Below are 22,405 nucleotides of genomic sequence, written 5' to 3'. Positions count from 1 at the left end.
CATTGCCGATCTAGCACAATTACGTCGAAGCGCGGGGAAACGGTGACGAGAATACATCCAGCGCTTCAGGAATCTTAGGAACCGATGTTATTCGGTTCGTATAAGCTGAAAAGGAAGCGATCGAGTTGGCGGTAGCAGGCCTTGCAACACAGCTCAAGGACATGGCCTCCCAAGCAGATTATCCCTCACTGGCGCACATGGTTCAAAAACTATCGGCATATGAACAGCGCCACCCCGACCTGTACCAAGACAAGTTCAAGCGTGCAGTAGTCATGGTCGATACGGAGGAGGATGAAATGCCTGCGGGAGGCCAAGAGATAGCGATGGCTGAGTGGACTCGGGGAGGAACCCCGTGGCTGCAAATGGGTAAAGCCACCGGGGCCGCCCGGGGGATTTGATTTTGACGTGACCAAGACTGAACAAATCTTCGACCTCCTGCTCAAGGAGAAACGAGTTGACGGTTCTCGAAGGTCTCAAGTTCCCCACGGCGAAAGAGCTAAACGGAAAGCCGTACTTGCAAATTCCACAACTCGCTTTCCCATGCCACCAACGACTGCCGGGTGTGGCGTCGGCACATCCAAGCGGCGATAGAGAAGGGGCGGCTAATTTTCAACCAGTACGCCATGAAGGTCGACACCCAACCCTTCCCCGCCGTTAACATGGTAGGAATCACCTACCCTGGAAGTTGCCGGCCAGGCCCCTCGTTCAGCATCAACATGGTAGCGCCTGGAAACCACTCTGGCAAAGATGGGGATGAGGGCAGCTGCTCTCACGGCAAAGATACAGATGAGGCCGCTCCATTCGATCGGCTCCGATCATGATGGCAAGCGCTATGTCACGGAGGGAGAGGTGAAGAATATAAGATATCGGCGGCCCTCTCTCGATCACCTCCTCAACAAATATGTTAATCGAGTATGGTCAACGCCGGCGCCCTATTACGGTGATAGAGGAAATCGTTTGGCTAGAGAAGCCGGAAGATATCGTCGGCAGGGATCACGATGAGGAGGAGCATGAGCGCTATGCCACGGAAGCATCAAGGGAGCAAGACGACAACGCCGGGCATTGGGACTGCCCCTTCTTCGGACATCTGCTGGGATTCGGGAATGAGCCGATTGCCCACAATCGGCAATTGCCCAGAATGCAATCGAGAAAAGAAGGAGGCAGCCAACGTGTGCGTGTTCGAGCGCTTAGGGCCTCTCCCACCACAAAGCAAATGCGCCGAGTCACCTCGTTGGGCAGATCTTGAAGATTCGAGAAGACGAGGGAGAAGTGGAAGAAGACAGGTACCACCGGCCAAGGTGGTGCCCCGACGGACTCAGCCCGTTCCCGAAGCGCGAGGGTTCAGCGATTGCGCGGCCTGGAGGAAGCCGAAGGTTGTACCTGCATACGCTAAGAAAGGCACGGCCCGATCTGGCTGCAAAGGTTCAGCGAACCCTGGATGAAGAGGGTCGTCCACGGAAAATGGAGTGGCGCCCTAAACAGAGGAGAGCCGATGATGAGACATCGGCTGGCACAAACATGGTACTCGTCTTGCCGACAGAGCGTAGCGCTCCACGACTCTACGGAGCACACAAGGTGGACGACAGCGGGCGCATCAAGTCGAGAGGTTGGGTTGGTTTCATCCGGCCGACAAAGTAGCAAGATCAAACCAATGGGCAAACCGAGGAGAGGTCGATCCTTGTGATCGGCCCCGAAAAATTTACGAAGGGAACTTACAAAACCTTCAACGAACAAGCAACGTGGAGGCCGATTCCAGCAATCGGCCAAAATTGTCCTCACCTACCTCTCTGCACTGGGTTCAACATGTTATCCAACGAGCCGATACCATCAATTTTCTTGACGAGAATCGGCTCGGGGGCGCCCGAGTATATGGAAATATGAGGGTATACAACAGAAGCATCTCATCTTTTGTTGACGGGTATTGAGATATGGGGGCCGATGCACGAGTCGGCTGTAAAAAAAAAAAAACAAAAAGTGAAAATTCGAAAATTTTCGAACACGGCCCGATGCGACGGGCATCGACTTAAGGACATGAAAGCCGATGCGGGGCCATCGACTCAAGGGAGATTTCTTCAAGAACAATGTCGGGAGCAGCATGGGCGCGTGGATCGGATCAATGATCAGATCAATGTCGGGGAGCTGTCTGGCGGCGGGACCGAAGAAACTCGGGGGCAGCTCACCTTGAAGGTTCTCCGTTTTTGGGAAGCCGATGTATACTTAAATCGGCTAGCTCGGCATAAGGAGTTCCCTCGGACATGATCGAGCCTAGGTCCATACAGCTACTGCTTTACACGGGCCGAGACTCGGGGGGCAACAAGCTCGGAAGATGCCTTGTTCTTGGGAGCCGATCGGGATTACCTCGAGCTGCGCGGCGCATCATGGCCGTCTCGGGCGAGGACCGGGAAGGAAAAGCCGACGCCTAGTACGGGGCTTGGACTGTGCTGTTGCTGCAAGAAAGGAAAGAAGTCCGACGCGTTGTTTGTCGGTCTTAGCATGGCAAACGGAGGGAATGAAATTGGAGCAATTAAAGGATAAATGGAAAGAACAATTTCATTAATTCCAAGGAGCGGCTTTACAAGAAAGAGCCGATGGCTCTCAAAAGAGGATGCTGGTGCCTAGTGCACTTGCTACTACTAGTCCTATACTACTAGTCGTCGCTGTCCTCGTCATCGCCGCCGCCGACGTCATCGGCGCGCTGCTCCCGAGGGAGCTCTTCGTCGGCTGCTGCCCGAGCCCTTGGCCGGGGCCTCTTCCTCCTCGTCATCATCATCATCCTCGCTGTCCGCCCGGGAGCGGAAGCGCTTGGTCGGCGGGTACCCGATGGAGGAGGAAGAGTCGTCCTCCTCCTCTTCCTCTTCGTCATCATCCTCGTCCTCGCCGTCCGCCCACATGCGGGGCGCTTCTTCGGCGGGAGGCTGGGCGGAAGGAGAGGCTTTGGCCTTCGCTGCTTCTCCTTCTTTTTCTCCTTGTCGGAGGAGAAGGGATTCAACTGCGGGGTGGAGGCGCCTTCGGTCTTCTTCTTCGGCGAAGATTGGGGGAAGAGTTTGGAGGAAGAAGAGGAAGAGGAAGACATTGCTACGAGGAAGAGGGGTTTTTTGGTGCCGATAGCGGGGATGGAATAGAGGATATGAGAGAGAGCTAACCGGTCGGCGCGGTTAAATAATGATGAATACGGCGAAGGATTAATGCCATTACAACTTCCAAGGGATCGATGCTAAAGCTGTCGGGATTTTTAGAAAGGCGAGAAGACGGGGCATAATGATGACGGATCTTTGTAACGGCTCTACTCTGCTACGACGTGACCTCTCGAAGGAAAGCATAATGATTTTGGAAATGTTATTTCCAAAACCGAGGGGGCATGTGTTATCACCAGATTTTAGACGAATCCGGAGGTGGGCCGGGCTTGTGCTGATTACTGTGAAAGGATTCTAAGGCGGCCTGGCACGAAGGGTCTTGGGCTGAATTGCCCGTGTATCTTTACTTAGTAGTTTATTATAAGAGATAGAATCCGAGTCGTGCACGGTTTAGTGCATGCCCACATTAGAAAGTCCCCTGGACTATAAATATGTACCTAGGGTTTATGGAATAAACAACAACTCACGTTCAACCCCAAAAACAAACCAATCTCGGCGCATCGCCAACTCCTTCGTCTCGAGGGTTTCTATCGGGTAAGCGACATGCTGCCTAGATCGCATCTTGCGATCTAGGCAGCACAAGCCCACGTTGTTCATGCGTTGCTCGTCTTGAAGCGCTTTTGATGGCGAGCAACGTAGTTATCATTAGATGTGTTAGGGTTAGCATTGTTCTTCGTTTAAGCATGCTTACGTAGTGCAACCCTTGCATATCTAGCCGTCCTCACGCCTATCCCGGGTGTGGGGCGGCACCCGCTTGATCATTATTTAGTAGATCTGATCCGTTACGATTGCTCCTTGTTCTACAAGGATTAGTTTAATATACTGCAATAGTTTGGCCTTACAAAGGGGGGAGGATCTGTGGCACGTAGGGTGGCGTTCGCAAGTCCTAAACGGGATGTTCCTAGGGTCAACTTCATGTTGGTTTTTTGGCCTTGTTTAGGATCGGCTTACGAGCACCGTGCGTGGCAATCCGGCCCAACCCGGAGTAGGATGATCCGATTATGTGGTGAAAACCCTAAATCGTCGTAGATCTCATTAGCTTCATCTTGATCAAGCGGGACCACCAAGTATTCGTACACCCCGTACGGATCATGGGTGAATCGGCTCTTTGAGCCGATTCACAGGATAACCTGAGAGCCGATCGAGGCTCGTATTTAACGTTTACATGTATGCCACTGCGGGAAACTAAGCGAGGCAATCTCATCACCTTCCCGACCAGGTATAGGTCAGGTGGCACGCCCTTGCACTTCGCAACGCCGCGTGTGACCAGAAGAGCATTGCGGGCCGTCGCTCGGAGGGGTCTCAGCCAGCCGCAGCTCTAGGCTCCCCCCGGCTCTACAGTGTTGACAAGGCCGCTACCCGCCGGTGGGTTTTGGCAGTCAACAGAGCCCATCATTAAAATGAAGGTCAATGATTTTGATTGTAATGCTTTATGTGATCTTGGTGCAAGTATTTCTGTTATGCCTAAGAAACTCTATAATATGCTTGACTTGCCACCATTGAAATATTGTTATTTGGATGTTAATCTTGCTGATAATTCTATAAAGAAACCTTTGGGGAGGATTGACAATGTTCACATTATGGTTAACAATAACCTTGTCCCCGTTGATTTTGTTGTTTTGGATATTGAATGCAATGCATCTTGTCCTATTATTTTGGGAAGACCCTTTCTTCGAACCGTTGGTGCTATTATTGATATGAAAGAAGGAAATATTAAATATCAATTACCTCTTAAGAAAGGTATGGAACACTTCCCTAGAAAGAGAATGAAGTTGCCTTTTGATTCTATTATTAGAACAAATTATGATGTTGCTGCTTCTTCTCTTGATGTTACTTGATTTACACTTTCTGCGCCTAGCTGAAAGGCGTTAAAGAAAAGCGTTCATGGGAGACAACGCATTATTTTATTTCTGCAATTTTTGTTTTATATTTGAGTCAAGGTGCTTGTTACTACTGTAGCAATACCTTTGTATCTTTACTTTATTGCATTGTTGTGCCAAGTAAAGTCTTTGATAGAGAGTTGATACTAGATTTGGATTTCTGTGCAGAAACAGATTTTTAGCTGTCACGAATTTGAGCTGTTCTCTCTGTAGGAGAATCTATAAATTCTGCAAAAATTCATGATTAACCCTCAAATATGTACGCAACTTTCATTCAATTTGAGCTTCTTCATCTGAGCATGTTAAGTGTCTCGAAAAAAATCGTCTTTACAGACTGTTCTGTTTTGACAGATTTTGCCTTTTATTTCACATTGCCTCTTTTACTGTGTTTGAGTGGATTTCTTTGCTCCATTAATTTTCAGTAGCCTTGGGTAATGTCCAGAAGTGTTGGAAATGATTGTGTCCTCTCTGAACTTGTGATTTTTTGATTATGCACTAACTCTCTAATGAGCGGAAATTCAATTCGGCTCCCGGGTGCGTATGCACCCTCTACAACAAAATCATATTTCGAAATGTCGAAAAATTTTAACAAAATTTTTTACATGTACATCTTCATAATATATGTTCGTTCGTCAAGTTTCACGAAAAACCAATATTTTTTGTGGTCTATATAAAAAAGAGAAAAATTATCTTGTGAAAAGCATTATTTTTAGCACTGAGTTTTGTCTTTTTACACACGTCACATGATAAGTTGATTTTTTATGAAACAACTTTGTAAGCGTGTAGCACGAGAAGATTTACATGCGAATTTTTGGTTTCAATTTTTTTGAAATTCAAAATATGTGTAAGATGCATTTCAACATAGAGGGAGCATATGCTCCCATGTTCCAAAACACCACTCCCTCTAATGAGATTGTTTTGAGTTTGGTGTGAAGGAAATTTTCAAGGATCAAGAGAGGAGGATGATATAATATGATCAAGAAGAGTGAAAAGTCTAAGCTTGGGGATGCTCCCGTGGTTCATCCCTGCATATTTCAAGAAGACTCAAGCATCTAAGCTTGGGGATGCCCAAGGCATCCCCTTCTTCATCAACAACTTATCAGGTCACCTCTAGTGAAACTATATTTTTATTCTGTCACATCTTATGTGCTTTACTTGGAGCGTCTGTGTGCTTTTATTTTTGTCTGTGTTTGAATAAATTCGGATCCTAGCATTCCTTGTGTGGGAGAGAGACACGCTCCGCTTTTTCATATTGAATAGTGGTGTTCTTAGTCTTACTTTTAATGTTCATGGCGAAAGTTGAAAGCCGCTTCATTTATTGCTATTTGGTTGGAAACAAAAAATGCTTCATGTGGTAATTGATATATTGTCTTGAATAATTTGATACTTGGCAATTGTTTTGAGCTCTCAAGTAGATCATGTTTAAGATCTTGCATCATGTGGTTTAAACCTATTAGTGGAGAACTACCGTAGAGCTTGTTGAAATTTGGTTTGCATGATTGGTCTCTCTAAAGTCTAGATATTCTCTGGTAGAAGTGTTTGAGCAACAAGGAAGACAGTAGAGTCTTATAATGCTTGCAATATGTTCTTATGTAAGTTTTGCTGTACCGGTTCATACTTGTGTTTGCTTCAAACAACCTTGCTAGCCAAAGCCTTGTACTGAGAGGGAATGCTTCTCGTGCATCCAAAACCTTGAGCCAAAACCTATGCCATTTGTGTCCACCATAACTACCTACTATGTGGTATTTTTCTGCCATTCCAAAGTAAATTGCTTGCGTGCTACCTTTAAAAAATTCATTCCTTGTCTTTGCAATACATAGCTCATGGGAAAGTAGCCTAAAAAACTATTGTAGTAAAGAATATGTCGCTTATGTATCTTAGTTCTTATAAGTTGCTTGTTGAGCGGTAACCATGTTTCTGGGGACGCCATCAACCTGTCACACCTTTGTTGAATATCATGTGAGTTGCTATGCATGTTCGTCTTGTCTGAAGTAAGGGAGATTTGCCATGAGTTAAATGGTTTGAGTATGCATATTGTTAGAGAAGAACAATGGGCTGCCAACCAAAGCCATGTATCATGGTGGAAGTTTCAGCTTGAACATTAATCGTCAAATCTCTTATGAGAATATTATCTGTTGCTGAATGCTTAAAGCATAAAAGAGGAGTCCATTATCTGTTTTCTATGTTGTCCCGGTATGGATGTCCTCAAGTTGAGATCTATCAAAATCGAGAACTCAAATGCGGTTTATCTCCTTGGACCTTTGTACGATGTGGCATAGAGGTACCCCTTTGTGACACTTGGTTGAAACATATGTAATGCAATGATAATCCATGGAAATCCGAGCTAATTAGGACAAGGAGCGGGCACTATTAGTATTCGATGCATGAGGCTTGCAACTTATAGGAGGTTTTATACATAACCCATATGAATTATTACTACCGTTGACACAATTTTTTCCATGTTTTCAAAATAAAAAGCTCTAGCACATGAGTAATCCCTGCTTCCCTCTGCGAAGGGCCTTTCTTTTACTTTATGTTGAGTCAGTTTACCTACTTCTTTCTACTTAGAAGCAAACACTCGTGTCAACTGTGTGCATTGATTCTTACATACTTGCTTATTTGCACTCATCATATTACTTTGTGTTGACAATTATCCATGAGATATGCATGTTGAAAGTTGAAAACAACTTCTGAAACTTAAATCTTCCTTTGTGTTGCTTCAAAACCTTCTATTAAGAATCTATTGCTTTATGAGTTAACTCTTATGCAAGACTTGTTGATGCTTGTCTTGAAAGTACTATTCATGAAAAGTATTTGCTATATGATTCAGTTGTTGCAGAGGCTGGGTGTAATTGGTATCTTTTCATATGATTCAGTTGTTTAGTCATTATCTATTTGTTAACAAACTATAGACCATTGCTTTGAATCACTTCATTCATCTCATATGCTTTACAATAGTATTTATTAAGATTATGATGGTAGCATGTCACTTCAGAAATTATCCGTTTTATCGTTTACCTACTCGAGCGCGAGTAGGAACTAAGCTTGGGGATGCTTGATACGTCTCAAACGTATCTATAATTTCTTATGTTCCATGCTAGTTTTATGACAATACTCACATGTTTTATATACACTTTATATCATTTTTATGCATTTTCCGGTACTAACCTATTAACAAGATGCCGAAGCGCCGGTTCCTGTTTTCTGCTGTTTTTGGTTTCAGAAATCCGACACAGGAAATATTCTCGGAATTGGACGAAACAAAAGCCCATGGTCTTATTTTCCACGGAGTCTTCCAGAACACCGAAGAGGAGACGAAGAGGGGCCACGCGGCGGCCACACCATAGGGGGGCGCGGCCCCACCCTGGCCGCGCCGCCATATGGGGTGGGCCCCTCGGGCGTCCCCGACTCGCCCCTTCGCCTATATAATCCTTCCGTCGCGAAAACCCTAGTACCGAGAGCCACGATATGAGAAAAGTTGCGAGACGCCGCCGCCGTCAACCCCATCTCGGGGGTTCCGAAGATCACCTCCGGCACCCTGCCGGAGAGGGGAATCATCACCGGAGGGCTCTACATCACCATGCCCGCCTCCGGACTGATGCGTGAGTAGTTCATCCTTGGACTATGGGTCCATAGCAGTAGCTAGATGGTTGTCTTCTCCTCTTGTGCTATCATGTTTAGATCTTGTGAGCTGCCTATCATGATCAAGATCATCTATTTGTAATGCTACATGTTGTGTTTGTTGGGATCCAATGAATATGGAATAGTATGTCAAGTTGATTATCGATCTATCATATATGTGTTGTTTATGATCTTGCATGCTCTCCGTTGCTAGTAGAGGCTCTGGCCAAGTTGATACTTGTAACTCCAAGAGGGAGTATTTATGCTAGATAGTGGGTTCATGTCTCCATTGAATCTGGGGAGTGACAGCAACCCCTAAGGTTGTGGATGTCTTGTTGCCACTAGGGATGAAACATCAATGCTTTGTCTAAGGATATTTGTATTGTTTACATTACGCACGGTACTTAATGCAATTGTCTGTTATTTGCAACTTAATACTGGAAGGGTGCGGATGCTAACCCGAAGGTGGACTTTTTAGGCATAGATGCATGCTGGATAGCGGTCTATGTTCTTTGTCGTAATGCCCTAAGTAAATCTCATAGTAGTCATCATGATATGTATGTGCATTGTTATGCCCTCTCTATTTGTCAATTGCCCAACTGTAATTTGTTCACCCGACATGTTATTTATCTTATTGGAGAGACACCACTAGTGAACTGTGGACCCCAGTTCATTCTTTTACATCTGAAATACAACCTACTGCAACCATTGTTCTCTGTTGTTCTTTGCAAGCAAACATCATTCTCCACACCATACGTTTAATCGTTTGTTTACAGCAAGCCGGCGAGATTGACAACCTCACTGTTAAGTTGGGGCAAAGTATTTTGATTGTGTTGTGCAGGTTCCACGTTGGCGCCGGAATCCCTGGTGTTGCGCCGCACTACACTCCTTCACCAACAACCTTCACGTGGCCTTCATCTCCTACTGGTTCGATAACCTTGGTTTCTTACTGAGGGAAAACTCGCTGTTGTACGCATCACACCTTCCTCTTGGGGTTCCCAACGGACGTGTGCTTTACCGTCACAAGCAGCTTTGCTGGTGCCATCGCCGGGGAGGAAGCAACACTCCATCAAGCCCCATCACGCGCCATCACCCGCCAGAGAGGGAGATCATCACCGGAGGCCTCTTCATCACCATGTCCACCGTCGAAGCGATGCGTGAGTAGTTCATCTCTGGACTACGGGTCCATAGCAATAGCTAGATGGTTGTCTTCTCCTCCTTATGCTTCATGTTTAGATCTTGTGAACTACCTAACATGATCAAGATCATTTTTATGTAATGCTACATGTTGTCTTTGCTGGGATCCGACGAATAATGAATACTATGATTGAGTTGATTATAGACTGAAGTTTGGTAAGCCGAAGATTGGTGGCTTGGTTTTTGGTAGACAGAAGTTGTGGAGGGAGGGAATCAAAGGCCACAACAAGTTGATTGGATGTATTTCAATGAAAATCTGACATATCCCGAGAGCTACTTTCGCCTGCGTTTTCGGATGTTATGTAAGCCGAAGATTGGTGGCTTGGTTTTTGGTAGACAGAAGTTGTGGAGGGAGCAAATCCACAACAAGTTGATGCGGATGTATTTCACTGAAAATCTAACATATCCCGAGAGCTACTTTCGTCTGCGTTTTCGGATGAGCATCGACTTATTCAAGCACATCGTAAAGGAGGTGATGAAGCATGATCGATACTTTGAGCAACAGAGGAATTCCACAGGAGAGCTTGGCCATAGCACCTAGCAAAAGGTGACCGCCCCCTGCGTATGTTGGCATACGATGCAGATCTAGTCGATGACCACTTGGTCATGGGTGAGAGTACCGCTATCATGTGTGTGAAGCGGTTTGTGGTCGCAATTGTGAAACTGTCTGTTTCCACATACTTAAGAGCCCCAACTGCAGAAGACACAACAGGGCTTTTGGAGCAGAACACATCTCGGGGGTTTGTAGGTATGATTGGCTCACCCGATTGTATGCATTGGAGTAAGAATTGTCCCTCTGCATGGAACGAACAATTTAAAGCGCACAAAAAAGACTCCACTATCGTTTTTGAAGCAATGGTTGATGAAGAGACTTGGATTTGGCATGCATTCTTTCAAATGCCCGGCTCATGCAATGACATAAACAACCCTTATGACGAGGCTTGCATTGCGTGAAGGTACACAAGTGGAGTTCGAAGCAAATGGCCGCAAGTACAACTATGACTACTTTCTTGCCAACGACATATACCCAAGGTGGCAAATATTTGTCAAGAAGGTTGTCAAACCAAAAGGTAAGAAACAAACTCGGTTTCACAATGGACAAGGGTAGATAGGAAAGATGTGGAGAGGGCATTCATGATTTTGTAAGTCCAATTTGCTATTATGAGAGGACCGGCGAGGTTTTGGGACCAAGAGTGCCTTTAGTATATCATGAACGCATGCAGAGGCCGATCGTGACAAAGATGTTGACCACCCCCACTATGAATTGATAGGGTCGCTCGTTTCATTGCTTCGTATCAAGTGATTCGGTCCAATGATGCGCACGAGGGAGGAGTGGTGAAAATGGAATGGACAACAATATGTGAGCTACTTTATTTGTTGTATTTCTTGATTAACAATTTGTTCTATTTATTTTATTGACCGTGTACTATTTACTTGTGTTCAAAAACAATAAACTCAACAATTATTGTTGATTTAATTTCATACTGTTGAGTGGATACAAAAGTGTGAATGTAGCTTGTGCCGACGCCGCGCGCAAATACAGCGTCCGCTGAAGCTATCGTTGGGTCCAGCGCTCCATCCGGATGCAGCAAATATACAGCGCCACCTGCCCTTAGAGCATCTTCAGTCGTGTCTCCCAAAGGGATTTGGGGCGCGCTAGACAAAAAAACGTTCCCAACCACGTGCCCCAAAACCTCTTTTTGTCTGGCGCGGCCAGATACGGTGTCCGGTGCCTCGAGCCCATCCCCGCTACACAGGGGACGCTCCGGGGACGCCGGACACAAAGAAAAGCGAGGTGAGGCGTGGCAGGCCCGATGCGTCAACGACACATTGAAGTTTAACCTAACTGTCGCCTACCTCGTGACGAAAGTTATTGGCGCGCTGCGACGGTGCAGTCCCCGCAGATGCGCAACGAAGCGTCTCGTCGGGCTTAGCTCTGCGTGCCGGCGTTAATGAGCGTCACCGCTCCCCCGCGTCCTTGCGGCCTATAAAAGGGCCGCCTCTCATCGTCTCTCTCACACACAAACCCTAGCGCCTCTCTCCCCAACCCTAGCCGCCACCATCTCAAGAGTCGACACCGTGGCTTGTAGCGGCGGAGGACGAGGTCGCGGCCGTGGTCGGGGCCATGGCCGCGGCAGAGATGCACGCTCGCTGTCGCCTGCGACACCGTCATCTTCATCGTCGAACCTGCAGGAGGAGGAGCGGCAAGTGCTGTTCGAGTTCGTCATTGTAACACCCCGACCACCCCCTGTCCGGGCCTGTTACCCCTGACAGCTCACTAGGATCTCTAGACTAGCCCCACAGACCAACACATGTCTTTCCTGCGCACTTTGTGCTCACTCGTGCGCACCCGGGAACTACTTCCCGGTCGGTCACCCATCCTCAAATTAATCCGGGCCAAACACGCTTAACCTCGGAGTTCTTTGAAGATGAGCTTCCGGGAAATAAGTTGCAACTTGTTGGTATGAGTATCCTATCAATCATATTAAGCCCTAGGCCAGGATGTCACACTTAAAGTGGTATCAGAGCTCTAGGTTTTAGGATGTGGGGAAAATGGGTGGATCGTAGATTTTACGACTAGTAATCGTGGTAATCTTTTCATGCCTGTGCAAGTTATAGAATTAAACTTACTGCTTGTTGTTTGATTAGTAAATTGCCATGACTAAACTAGTTTTATTAGATGCATAGTCAACTTCTTTACTACTCGATTGTTGCTGTGAACTTGAGCTTCTTCTTCTTCGTGTCAGTACTGCTCAAACTGATTGCTTAGTTTTTTTATGCTTATTAATTCTTACGTATTAGTAGAGCTTCTAAATACTTGGTAGACTCCTAGATTGTTGTGAGAAAAATGTTTTTAGTAAATGGAAATTTGCTTTGCACTATCTAATTTTGTGATCTTGAGTTGGTTTTCCGTACCATGACAACTATGACTAGTTTACATGTTTTGCCTGTCATTCTTATTAGTTCTTCAGTATACCTTGGAATATGTTTCTAGCTTCTATAGCCGGAGGATACAAGTTAGTATATAAGATGTTTGTTTTAGTGTTTGAATTTCGGGGACGAAATTCTTATAAGGTGGGAAGGATGTGATAACCCGAATTGTGTAGTTATTAATTAATCTAAGTTAATTGATAATTTGCTGCAAATGATTTTATTGTGTTGCCAGTCTCTTATATTAAAATTAGATGTATAGCTTTGCATGCACTAAAACGTAGAGTTTTAAAAAAAGTAATTATGAGAACCTGATTTGTTTGTGCCCAAACGATTGTAGTATCTTTACTATTAAATGGGAGTTGGTCGTTTGACACTCAACGCACTTTGGTGGTCGTCATTGGAAGTATCCTGTCCGTCCAATTACTTGCTACCAAAAAAGCACCGTCCGATTCGATTCTCTCCCCGCCCGTCCGTGCTAACCTCCCACCCGAGATCTCTCTCGCCTCCTCTCGCCTCTCAACCCTAAGCCCTTTCTTCCTCGGTATCCAAATCCAATCACGCCGCCGCCTCACCACCCGCCTCCCTGGATACTCCAGCCCCTCCCACCTCCTACCGGTCCTCTGGCGCTCAGGGACACGCATGCCCGCCGGCCTTGATGGTCGCCCTCTCTCCCGTGGCCAGCCGCGCTACGGCGAGGAGCTTAGGGCAAGCGGTGGGTAGGGGAGAGAGAGCCGTGGGCAGGATAGGCGGCGAAGGGTAAATGAGCCTGTTAGCACGGCATGGCTATGTCGCCCCGGCGGTGATGACCGCCACACCAGCGCGACACCCTCCGCAGCGCGTCCCGCCCAACGATTCACAGCCATGCGGCTCCGCCATCCCCAGATCGGATCAGTTATGGCTCGGTTCTTGAGGTGAGCGTCAAGCCTGGTGATTATCTTGGTCTTCCCTTGATTGGGTAGCACGGTTAGTGCAGGGTCTTCGTGCTGGGATCACATCCCGTTACCTTCATGGAAAAAATGACTTTGGATCTGATTGTGTTTGCTGGAGTAGCAGGATTTTGGTCATCTCAAAATTGGATCCTTTCTTGGAGATGAATCTTGAGGAATGAATGGTGGTTGCATCCAGAAATGCGTTAAGATTTTATCAGTCAGCCTGTTCTCCTTTGTCATATGTCAGAACAAAAGGCTTCAAAATATACCACTGCATTCACCAGTGGTGAATCTTTTTCAGAAAGCGGGTGCTTAATGGAAGTTGGGACAACACAGTAGTTACTTTGAACGCACTTGACCTTCCGTCTGATAATATTGTAAAGTCTTCTGCGTTTTTGTTATTGGGGCAGATTTTTTTTTCGAGCTCATGAGATATGACAGCCTCATGCGTTATATGAAGATATTCAGTGAAATCTCCTCCGTATTGTTAACAGACTGAAAGTTTAAGATATGTGATGTTGCCTAATTTATTTCCCTAACTGTTATGCTACCTGAGAGGAGGTTGGAGAATTTATTCAGACAATCACTTAGTACTAAAACATGAAGCTTGTTATGTCCATAATTCTATTAATGGCTTGTCATTCTTTATTGATCATCACAGTTGGATGAATCAGATACCATCTTGAGTCACAGTGTATATCCTTTGAAGTTTTACAATTTTTAGCTTCAGGCCAACATTTGTCCAACAAAGTGGAAGCGGAGTAGGAGAGCTGAAGTTGTCACACGGATCTGGCCCTTGTATATTTGTATTTGTAGAGCTAATGTGGTTTGCAAATTGCAATGGCAATTTCCCTTTCGTTAAACCATCAGAAGCTTTTGAACTTTTATTTTTATTCTTTAAAATGACATATATGTTTAGATCGTTGTGCATTTTTAGGTCTGTTGTTGGTAGTTATGTTAACAATATTATGATGTACTCTTGTAATATACCCTGAACATTTTACTTTTGAAACTTGAACATTTCTTAACATGTTTTTCCTGAAGAAAGAATTCTTTTGGTCAGTATGGTTTCTAAAGATTTATGTCATGACTCTATGCTAAAGAGAGGGGCACCTGAAGAGCATCCTGGAGGGAAAGGGAAGACATCTACCCGAACGCTCTCACTTACTCCCTTTAGCCAAGCGTGATGTATGTATGGACAGACGAGGGCTACCGAAAGCACCTTCTCCCTGAGATCATGGTACCCGCCACTACTGCCAAACTAATCGCCTGGATGGATGAGTAGTCGGCCGCATGAAGTACCCATCAGAAACAACATCATGCCGAGTGTTTGGCGAAGAACATGAGGTACATTATTTAGGTTTATTCTCTTAGGTTTCCTGTAGACTAATTTCGTTAACTGATGTGTCCCTGATGTCTATAACATTTGAATGGGCCGAACAGTTAACACAGTATTTACTCTTTAAGCTCTGCAAGAAAGAACCAAATGATTACCCTGTTGATCTAAGTGCAGACGCCATTTACCCTATGATAGCTGGAATACTGCTTCTCTTAACAACTTTATCCGGTCAAGTCTTTTTTATCAAATTGTTTCTATTTCCATTTCCTAAACTTGTTGTCACATTGCCCAAGTGGTCTGGAAAGCTATTGGGCCTTGTTGTGTCATTCTAACTGTTAACCTTCATCTTTCTAATTGGGTGTGGGATAACGTAGTGGTTGTGATATATAATTAGTACTCTAGATATGTGTATCTTTTCTCCATGGTTATTATTGAAAAATATGCATACTAATGCGGCTAGGAACCTTGATAGAGAAGCATACTGTTTACTTGCTTTTATTTTCCGTTGTCTGAAATTCTCTGAAGCTTAATGCCCATCCAGTTCCTTGGATAGAAAAGCTCATTAGCATATCCACTCATGGCTTCTAGGAAACATGATGGTTTCTTGGCCTTATTTTTGTCTTTTACATCATTGCTCCTTAATACTCCGTAGATATATTTTCGTATCCACAACCAACATGTTCTTATGTTTCTTTTATCCCTTTCTTGGCAGGCAGGCTTTTGTTGGTGTTTCCTTAAACCTGTAATAGATTACAAACATTAGATACCGTGTGTAACTCCCTTTGCTGTCGCTGAAGAATCTGCATGTTCTCATATCTGAATATTGGAGGAAAATTTAATATAATTGTATTTGGTTATGCCTTGGAAGGATGAGAGGACATGCCTTCAAGTTTTTAATCAAATAGGATGGTTTCATCCAAGGAGCCACATATGAGCTACATCGGAGGCTCCACAATATTGTATTGAGGGGTTTCCTGTTCAAAGATTTAGATGGATCCTATCTTTCATGATTGATCGGGAATGGTGTTCCTGCTGTAAAGAAGCTTACGGGCAACTCCCAGTTTAAAATTGATCTGGATGTTTCGTCACCAGTCCCGGGAGATGGTTTAGTACCTGCTGCCGTCAACAAATTAACTGTGAGCATTGTTGCATAATAGTTATAAATGATAATTGAGATGGTTTAGTGCCCACTGCTGTCAACAAGTTAAGTGTGAGCATTGTTGCATAATATCAAACATTTATAAATGATAAGCAGAGAGTTAGTTCCATCATCTTTATATTGCACGGCAGCAGCCTATCATGTGAGTCCAATTGATTTGTGGAGTTCTATGTTAGATTATATATCTAATTTTGCACGTTGAAACTTTTGGACCAAAACTTGTTCTCGCCTTATCAGAAATTTGTGATAAAACAGCTATTTTCATGAAAAAAAGAGACATGGGGACTTCAAAAACAAATAAAGTACGCATGTAAGTTTTACTATCTCGCATGTGCATCTGAGATTGATACCTTTTCAGAAATAGGTCTGTGTATATGCCTGATCATATCTTACAGAAATAAACCCTTGCTAGATAGTGGTACTTAGCTATAAAAGGGGGACTTGCCACAGTTACTCCATCATAGACAACTCCGTAGGAGGTGCCTTCTACCATGGTGGATGATCTCGTCCTTCCTTTGAGTTTCGCGGCTATGTAATGATGGCTGGCGTGCGTCCTTTTTTTTTTGGTTCACTAGACATTGATGAGGTGATCGTCAAGTCTATGTGATCGATTTGTAGGCATCAAAGTTATGTGATAGGTCTTTAATATTTGAATTTGTAAAAATTATTTGGAGGTCGCGTTTGGGGTTGAGGCTAGGAGTCGATGCCACCGATAAGATGTAGTGGCACCGGCGCCACAGAATATATTGAGAAATTATTTATCCATACAAAAGTAGGTACGTATCAAAGTTCTCAATTCTACCGATAATACCAAAAAGAAAAGAATAATAATAATAATAAATAGAAATTCACGGAGATTCAAAAATTATGCATTTTATTATAGTTATTTCACTTAAAAATGAACGAGAACCATAAATAAAGCAATACCAAATAGGACAAGATATTTCTAAACCCAGATGTAGATGCTCCTGGTTGATTTTTTTTGAATAAAATAGCAAATAAATCCTATAAAACTGAAATTTTTGTACATGAACAAGTGTTCTAACTGCACACCAAAAATCTCTGAGAAAAGACATATCTAGCAAAAAAAGACAAATCGTAGTGATGTAAGCAACAAATCGAGATGTTCCAAACAACACCACATTTTGTGTTTTTTGCAAAAACCACTATATATGTCTTTTCTAGGAGATTTTTTATGTGAAGTTAGAACACTTGTTCATGTTCTTCGTACAAAAATTTCAGTTTTTTTTTTGAAATTGTGTGTTATTTTTTTCGATATTTTTATTCACCCATGTATATCTACACCCGGGGCCAGAACTAGATTTTTCGTGCCAAATAGTAGTATGTAACTTTAAGATTCCGGTGACGAAAAGATCAAAGGACAAGAACACGCCTTATAGTTTCCATAAACTAAATGCTTGGATGGTCTTATTGTCAATTTTTTTAGGAATGTTGTTGTCAAAATATTGATTATAAAGGTGTCTTCATTTATATATCCTCCACAACGATATATTTTTCACGTGATTATGATTACATGTGTGGCTAAAAAATATATTTAAGAAAGCCGTAGCAACGTACGGGCATTTAACTAGTTATTATATCATATGAGCTAGCTAGAAGAGCTAGTAGCAGTACGTTGTGTATAGCTGCATGTTAGACATTTCAGGAGATAGAGGACATCGGCAGATATTTTGGCTAGCTTTCCTTAACGTTAAACGTCAAGCGGCGAGAGTGAATAGATGGAACTCGGCGGCATATGAACCCACGTTAACTCGGCTGCTGATTGGTCCAGCAATCATGTACAAGGTCCACTCCCGCAGGTGAGATACTACTCGTATACGAATACATTTGTGCGGACCTGCCGAAATAAATGAGTTCGCAGGCCCAGCGCAGCAGAGCATAAAGTTGCAGCCCCGCATGTGTGTGGACCACATGAGCTCGCAGGCCCAGCGCAAGCTCTTGCATGAGCGACGCCCACTGCCCGCCCATGCCGATGTCGAAGTCGAGGACGTGGATGCAGGCGGAGCCGCGGAGGTCGTCGAGCACTGCATGTACGCAGGTGAGGTGCGCGAACTGGAGCACCGGGGACATCTCCCAGAAGGCCTTGTAGGCGCCGAGCTTGAGGACGACGTCGTAGGGCGTGGACGCCGGCGGCGCTGGGGCCTCTCCAGTGGGGCAGAGCGCAAGGCGCAGGGCCGCTGGCGTTCGTCGCGGAGGACTCCGGCCGGAGGGAGGGGTTTGGGCACTGGGTCCGCGGCTACCTCACGCGCACGCCCTTCTCGTCCAGCCTCGCCGACCCGGCTCTCCTCTCCATCAAGGGCGCCCCCATCGTACGTGCCTGTTGTTGGCGGTGTCCGGCGGCTACAGGACGCTGCGGTCAGTCCGCAACGCGCGTCGTCAAGACCCGCGGGCCAAGCGGCCGCGGCGCTGCTGCCGTCGAGCAGGGCGGATTCGTGCTCTGGACCATGGCGCCCGGGATGTGGTACGTCGAGCTCGCCGTCGGCTGCAGCAAGGTGCACGTGGGATGCAACGGCCGCCTTGTCTGGCGCCACACCCCGTGGACATGCTAACACAGCAGACAGCACGGTGGCGGCGACACGTCCGGCTACTGACACAGCGAAGCGGCCGCTGACACGACGCAGTGGCGACTAGGTTGTGGACCGCGGCGTTCTCCTTGGCGCGCCCCATCACGCCGCCGGCGCCCCATGTACGCGCATGCCACCCGCGCATGCGCACACATACTGCCGCGCGCGCCTGTCGTGTGCTCCAGCTGCAGGGCGGCACAACGGCGTGGTCCAGCAAAGATCTCCACAGCGGCAGGGACGCCGCAGCGGCGTGCTCCAGCATCTGCTTTTTCTTTGGATGGAGCCATGAATTTCGATTTTCGAAGGAGGAGAAGAAAATATTTTGGGGAAGATGAGGAGAGAGAAACATGATTTGGGGGAACGTCTGACCAAGCTTTAAATTTCTTACCTTTTTCTCTCTCCCGACTGGTCCCATCCCGTGTATTTATACATGTATGTATGTTGTTGTCCACCCAAGTATCAAAAGCGATGTTTCAGGACCACCAGTTCCTCAGCCAATGGGAGAACGAGTTAAGGCCGGTGCATGTGCCGCCCGGTTCATCTCATGATTTTCCGTCAAGCGGCCTGATATTATTGCCTGACAAACGGTGCGGCTTCCTATAAATAGCTTGCTGCTGCACTATGTCTCGCGCACATCACGACCGAGAAGATGAGCGTAGAGCCGAGAGAAATAGCGAGCCAGTAGAGTGAGAGCCATGCAAAAGTACCCCACCGAGAGAGACGGCGAGAACATGTACAAGAGAGACGCTGCTGAATTATAGAGGAGAGCCAACAGCTGTAGTGCAGAGTTTGTGCAGCTTTTGGATTTCATTTGATTGTAAGGTTTTATTAGGAGAAAATATTGATCTGGGTTATTATTTCCAGGGCTGATGATTTTATCTAAGGCAAGCTGGCTTATACCCTCTCATGCATTTTTGTAAAGTATGTTTTGTTGTTAAATTGATGATAGATTATTTAGTAGAGACATGTGATTATTCCGTTGAAATATTGTGGTTTAATACGCCGGTGTCTGTATACGGTGATGGATCCACTGGAGCCACCGGTACGAATCGGGCATTAGCCGAATATTGAGAGGAAGTGATTAACATGAGAAATACATATTTTTATAAGAGAAAACTTGGTGCTACGAAGGTAAACATATTGTACCGGTCATAGTTCAGGTATGGGACTGACTGAGTTCTCCGCTGGGGACGGCCCTGTTGTGGAACGTGTCGATGATGGATCCGTAGGAGCGATCGACATCAGTAGGTTCAGGTGTCCGGGTTCTAGTGGGCTAAAGGGCTTTGCTCCGCTAGCGCCTGTGTGGTGCTAGTTGAGGCTGTCGATGTCGGAGTACCCCTCTGCAGAGTGTAAAAGTGTGAATTTCACCCCTGTGATTCCCGGGCAGGGAAACTTACTTTCATGTGTGGCACCATGCGTTTTAAATTGCCTAATACCTTAACCACATGTTGTTGTTTTGAAAAAGCATTTCTATTTTATATTTTATATGATTGTGTATAATCAGTTTGTTGAGTATGACTTGTCGTACTCACCCAGCTCCCCCATTATTTTTAGACACAGTTGACGTTAACAGAGAAGACCTCGTCGTCGAAGGTTTAGGCTGGACCAGCGGGCGGGAAGCGAATTAGAGAATTTAGTTGTAATTCCAGTGTAATTGTAAATAAATTTGTAATATTGAATAGATGAGTTTCTCGAGATCCACTGTGCTGGTTTATGCCTGCATTTTTAGCCTTGCGCGAGTATAAGCCTCTCGGTTTATAGGCGCGCGGCGGCTGTCTCGTCCAGACCCGGTCTCGGAGCGTGACAGTCATCGTCCTCAAGGGCGACACGACATCTAGAGGTTGCCGGACACGTTCGCCGACTTCGTCGCCGGCGACGAGCCGGGCTCGCTGCATCAGCGGGAGGCTGCCTGCGGCTGCTGCCGGTGGATTGTGGACGCGATCTACGACGTGCGCGGCAAGATGTACCTCCACATCGCCTGGGAGAAGTTCGCGCGCTACCACCACCTCGAAGCCGGCTTCGTGCTCATGTTCTCCTACCTTGGTGTGCGGGACATGAGCGTCAAGTTGTTCGACGAGACGCGCTACCGGCGGCACTACCACGGCGACAGCGCCGAGGAGGACAACGACTGAGTGTTGTTTCTTCGCAACGATTTTTCAGTTTGGGTGACTGGGTGTGCCTGCGAGTGTTTTTTCTTGGCTGCGAACACACGAAATCTTCGATGCCAACACTAGTTAGGTTTGGTTATTTTGCAATGTTTTATATTTATATCAACCATGGTTCAAACTATGTATTAGTTTGTGGAAAATCATGTTTCAAATCATATCTTCGTGTAAACCATGTTCACAATTATGTATTAGTTTGTGGAATTTTTCTACTCTTTATTGAAATAAAAATGCAAAAAAATAGTATTTTAATGTTTGGGGGACGCGGCTGGGGAGCGACGTCCCCGAACGCGACACAAACGAAACACGTCCTCCAAACGCTCGATGCGACGCTGTTTGAGGGTCGTGACTGGAGATGCTCTTATCTCCACCACCAAAAACTAATCTTTCGTGAAAAGCAATCTTATTTTATGGCAAAAATTATCCATGTTATATATATTCATTAAAGAGCATATCATCTGGTATTTTATTGACACACAAAAAGTAGCATCTAGAAGAGTAAGGCGGCAGCGAGGTTCGCGAGCCGGAATGCATTGCCGTTCTCCACCGTCAACGGCGACGCGAAGTTTTTCTTGCTGAAGCCATCCTCACACTCCTTGGCTGCGGCTGCCGATTTCCCAAGGGACTTGTCCGCCTCGCGGAACTTCCCGGCCTTGGCCGCGGCGGCGCAGCCAGGCTGCCCCTGCAATATGCCACCATAAAGTGCTTGGCACGATCTGAGGCACTGTGTGGTGGCGCCCTCCGTCTTGCCGACGAGAAGGCCATCGATCTTGGCCTTGGTGCTGGTGGCGTTGGCCGTGAGGAGGTCGACTGCGACGATGCCGAGCTCTTGGTCAGTTCCACCATGTGCGCTCCGGGGATCGGAGTGGAAGGCGTCCATGCAGAACTGGATGCCAATGTCCGGGGTGCCGCCGCCTACGGTCTTGCATGTAGGGAGCAGAGGGTCAACGGGGGTGGCCTGAGTGGTCACAAAGAGGAGGAGAGCAGAGAGAACGAACAAGATGTTGGTATTGACGGAGTAGGCCATTGCCGCTTCGATGGTGGATTCTGCAGATTTCCCTGGGTAGAAGCATAGACGTCGATAACATGTTAATTTATACAGCTACTCATTAGTCACGCCCGACCAATTAGGGATTTTATATTTGAATACAGTAACGTGAATCATTCATCGTGATTTGGGATTGATTCGTCCTTAATTAATCTTTATTACGCAATAATTTCCTTCTTTTACTGGAGTACAGTATATACGCGGCCGCGCATGCATTGTCATGGTCTTGGAAGCCAATCGCGGGAATAATAATAGATTCCATATGCCTAATTGTTGCCTAGATATTAGGGCATATATTCAGTAACAGTGAAACTGTTCCCATTTGTCGCATCTCCGGGATGGATGTGCTAGCCTGGTCAATTTCGCCAACATCATTCTCATCCCGAAGAAATCCGAAGCGGTGACGGTGGGAGA

At 45.9% G+C, this 22,405-nt stretch overlaps 1 protein-coding gene and 1 long non-coding RNA gene across 2 annotated transcripts; one reads left to right on the top strand and one right to left on the bottom strand.

Moving 5' to 3' along the window:
• The first annotated feature begins 13,494 nt into the window (after nt 1-13,494).
• On the top strand, nt 13,495-14,229 carry LOC124663463. Its single transcript, XR_006990399.1, has 2 exons — nt 13,495-13,677; nt 13,817-14,229. It is a non-coding gene; the product is annotated as an uncharacterized LOC124663463 (long non-coding RNA).
• Nucleotides 14,230-21,433: 7,204 nt separating this feature from the next.
• Nucleotides 21,434-21,970, bottom strand: LOC124663351. Its single transcript, XM_047201066.1, has one exon. It carries the CDS (start codon nt 21,968-21,970, stop codon nt 21,434-21,436), a length of 537 nt encoding a protein of 178 aa, XP_047057022.1.
• Nucleotides 21,971-22,405: the final 435 nt, after the last annotated feature.

Source organism: Lolium rigidum, chromosome 6 (genome assembly GCF_022539505.1).
Source record: "Lolium rigidum isolate FL_2022 chromosome 6, APGP_CSIRO_Lrig_0.1, whole genome shotgun sequence".
Taxonomy (NCBI): domain Eukaryota; kingdom Viridiplantae; phylum Streptophyta; class Magnoliopsida; order Poales; family Poaceae; genus Lolium; species Lolium rigidum.
Note: the sequence above shows the minus strand (reverse complement) of the source record. Positions and strands in the feature narration are given on the sequence as shown.